The sequence below is a fragment of the Austrofundulus limnaeus genome, unplaced genomic scaffold (genome assembly GCF_001266775.1).
Source record: "Austrofundulus limnaeus strain Quisiro unplaced genomic scaffold, Austrofundulus_limnaeus-1.0 Scaffold486, whole genome shotgun sequence".
Lineage (NCBI taxonomy): Eukaryota > Metazoa > Chordata > Actinopteri > Cyprinodontiformes > Rivulidae > Austrofundulus > Austrofundulus limnaeus.
The window spans coordinates 244,719-248,626 of NW_013952888.1; the positions used below are offsets into that span (position 1 = coordinate 244,719).

The window sequence follows — 3,908 nt, forward strand, 5'->3', positions numbered from 1 at the left end:
GTTTGACCTCTGTCATTGCCAACAAAGGATATACAACAAAGTATTGAGATGAACTTTTGTTATTGACCAAATACTTATTTTCCCCACTGTATGTACAAATGACTTTTGTGTTTACTAAAGTCAACAAGCTGTGGTGTCCACACCTAATAAGATTCACTCTAAAAGATAATCATTTGTAGACGTACATCTATTATTTCTCTGAATTTCCTTAAAATGCGTTCACTGGTTCATGAGATATTTTGCTAACACAGCAAKAGCATAAACAGACATGATTGTTAGCCTTTCATGGCAGTCGACAATAATAAAAGATAGAACTCGATGCCAAACATCACTGATGTCCCCCACCGCCATTCAGTGGTGACCAACTGTTAGTTTTGTAGGAATCATCACAGGCCTTCATTATTTAAATAATCTCATAAAGTGAACAGATGGATGGATGAATGGACAGGGGGCTAAAGTGATCGTGTCAAACTACTACACAAACGTGTTGAGCAGGTCTCCCTTATGATGCACATGGTTCAGATCAAATCATGCATGTATGATTTACAGCCAACCTGTGCAAAGTGGGCGGGGCTCACTTGATCTTATCAAACTACTATACAAACATGTTGAGCAGGTTTCCCTAAAGATGCAGATAAAATTTGGGGCAGACAGATTCATGAATGTGCGATTAAGAGCCAACCGTGTGCAAAGTGGGCGGGGCTGAAGTGATCTTGTCAACGTACTACACCAACGTGTAGAGCAGGTATCGCTGATGGTGCACACACATTTTTGCACAGATCAGATCACGTATGTGTGATTTAGAGCTAACCGTGTGCAAACGACGAGGCATCAGCTTTCGCCACTCTGCCACAGCCACACCATCTCACCACCAGTCAGGGTTGAGTGAAGCCTGCAGCATGTGGAGTCTGCATGTTCAAAGTTGTAAGGGGAGTGAGCTCAGATGCTTGTGCAAGAAAAGTGATAAAATTGGCAGCTTTGATCCAAAACGGCTGACTTCCAGTMAGGATTTCACCACAACTCCAAGAGACATTTTGTAGGTCCTGAGACGTTACACCTGTACCAAATTTCATGATTCCAGGACCAAGCATGACTTGGGACTATTTTTAAAAATGTATGGGGTGCTGTGGAGTAATTAGGCCGCACTCCCCCAAATTTGAACTGCATTCCAGTAGTGGGTTGTATTAGGTTCGTGGTGCTGATTGGCTGAAATATGTGGAATTTAGAGCCAAACGTTTGTCAACGGCGTAATGGCTGTCTTCACCGCACCGTCATGACCACGCCTTTCACCAAAAAGTCTTTGTGCTTGAAAGCAAGTGAGATCAACTGCTGTGTTCTGACACAGTTTGTTGCTGATTTGGTCAAGAGGGTCAGAGATGAAGCTTTCCAAGCAAAGAAAAGGCCATTTCCTGTTGTCAGGGGGCGGGGCTTTGATAATGTCATATGACCACATGGTAGGGTCGGCCATGCAACATGCATGACTCACACCAAGTTTGTATTTTAGCCTTTCTATGAGAAAGTTACAGCTTTCTGAAGGAGATCTTTTCCAAGTTCCCCACCTCAGTGACAAGAGWCAAAAAGAAAAACAAATAAAAAAATTTAAAAAAGAAAAAAAAAGTAGGTTCTTACCACAAGAAGAGCAAAAAGGATAACCCCACAACTCCAAACATCAGCCCTGCGACCATCATACCTCTCCCCCTGGAACAGAGAGATGGTTATTAGAGCTGCTGCAAACACACTCACATGCTGTAAATTCACGAGAGAAACAAAACTCACTCTTATGACTTCTGGACAAGCATAATGAGGAGATCTGAAAGCCCATAAAAAAATAATAAAAATTACCAAGCTATGAACAGTCTAAACATTATTTTAGTTTAATTCTGACAGAATTAATAAGCTAACAGCTACTTAGCTGCTAAAACTAAAYGGGATTGTTGCCATCATAAAACAGCTCCAATCAAAATAAATCTTTCACTGTAGTAAAACTTGACACCAACAGATACACTAAGTATGGCTCTTATGAAGGTGCTACAGTTAGCTAATGTTGCCTCATGTGCTCACAAGTAATCACAGTTCAATTATATGTAACTAACCATCTAATGTGATGGTACTGTCAATGTTTATAAAGTGATTTTTTTTTTTATGTTATGGAAGTTTTGAGGATGGAGACATTTTGTGATGTTAATCCACTTTGGTTTCAGCTGTGCGCTCAGACTAGCCGTTAACTCGACAGTTTTTGTTAAACTCTGCTTTTCCAAACAGTGGCTGTTAAGGCCGGAGCCATCTACAATAAGTTAAATATTTATTGTTCAAATCTACGTCAAAATAACAGCTTTATTACAACATATTCTTTATTATACTGACAATATCTCGACACTCACCCACAGCTGGTTTCCAGCAAACTGTCTCCAACTTGTAGTGAGGCCATTCCAAAGTCTGCAATCCTTATGTTGTTCTTCTCATCCAGGAGAAGGTTCTCTGGCTTCAGGTCTCTGTGACTGGTCACACACACAGAAAATGTACTGTGACTGTTGGAGACTAGTCTGCAACTCAAAATAGTGAGAAAATAAGCACACTTTCAGCTGCTGTTTCACTGAATTTTGAATGTTTCTGCACCAGTGAGCCATGCAGCCACATTTAGTAAGGCAGGTTTTTGAAAATCACAGCTTGCACAACTGTATTCTACAGCATAAACCTTATGTAGCTGCCCAACTCCCCCCAAATCATAGCCTCTTAGCTCTGCTCTGTATCCACCTTAGCAGCTGACCCTTCGATTATAATTTAATCTACGGGAGTACTTTTGAAATGAAGATAGGTAGATTTTAATATCTACGGTATTTTTTATTATTAGAACAGTTTTTTGAGCTGGACATTCGGGCTGTATTCTTAGATGCTTTCTGTCACGAGGAGAGTTCCTGTGGACAKGAGCAAAACCTCTGCACTGCAACCTGAGCAATTAGTGAGTTTTACAAACACTTTATGCGCATTTCATTTTGCAAGTGCAAGTATTGCATACCGCAMAGTTACAAATACATACAAATTTAAGTACTTTCAAAAAATATAAACAAGTGGCAATTCGCAAAACATATCAGCTCTTGCTCTGTAAAATTATAAAAACTAACTTGTTTTGTAGTTTTCAACAGGTGCAGCGCAGTGAGATCCCACAGCATTTCTAGATGCCATGTCGATTCAAATTAAAATATATTGTGTGAATAAATGTAATATTTGTACAATTTATTGTTATAGATATTTGTGTGGGCAAAGGTTAACTTTGGTGGCCATCTTGAATTGAGTTGACTCCAAAAGTCAATCAGTTGTAGATATACAGTATCCACCAAGTGGTTTATGAGTTATTTTGCTAACAAACAAACAAACAGGGTTGACTCCAACAGTTGATGTCATAAGTAAAGCAAAGAATGTGGTGGGGATGATGCTCAGATCCTACAAAAAATACTTTCAGGCTAATATCTGTAAAATCTGCTCAGTTGTAATTTTTTATATTTCCTAAAGTCCAAATTCAGTTGTAATTGTGCATCAGATGATTAGTTTCTGACAGCTTCATTWAAATCTGTCCACTAGTTCATGAGATATTYTAGAATTGAAGAAATTTAAAGTTATTAGAGGTTAGTACTGATGTTAAAAGCACAACACTATATTATTAGGTTTTCTTTTTTGTAATGTTGACAGTGTTTAATCTATTATGTTTTGATTGAAATAGGTTCAGTTACATGTCCGAAATATGTGACAACACATAATTAAACGTTGGGATGACATTAGCTGAGGATTTTGTCTGAATGCCTGTGATTCAGCCGTAGGTCAGTAGGGGGCGAACGCAGACATTGAAGAGGGTGTATAAATACATGAACTTCCTTTTTTTTCCGGTAGTATTGTTTCCTGTCAGCTTGGGT

The 3,908-nt window shown here is 39.0% G+C and overlaps 1 protein-coding gene across 1 annotated transcript; it reads right to left on the reverse strand.

The window, feature by feature from the left end:
* Positions 1–1,629: 1,629 nt before the first annotated feature.
* LOC106530033 (serine/threonine-protein kinase BRSK2) lies at positions 1,630–2,498 on the reverse strand (the record flags this gene model as incomplete). Its single annotated transcript, XM_014025590.1, is given in 3 exon segments — positions 1,630–1,698; positions 1,777–1,810; positions 2,382–2,498. Coding segments are annotated over 3 exon segments (150 nt in total), but the record flags the coding sequence as incomplete, so codon positions are not given.
* Between the last annotated feature and the right edge of the window lie 1,410 nt (positions 2,499–3,908).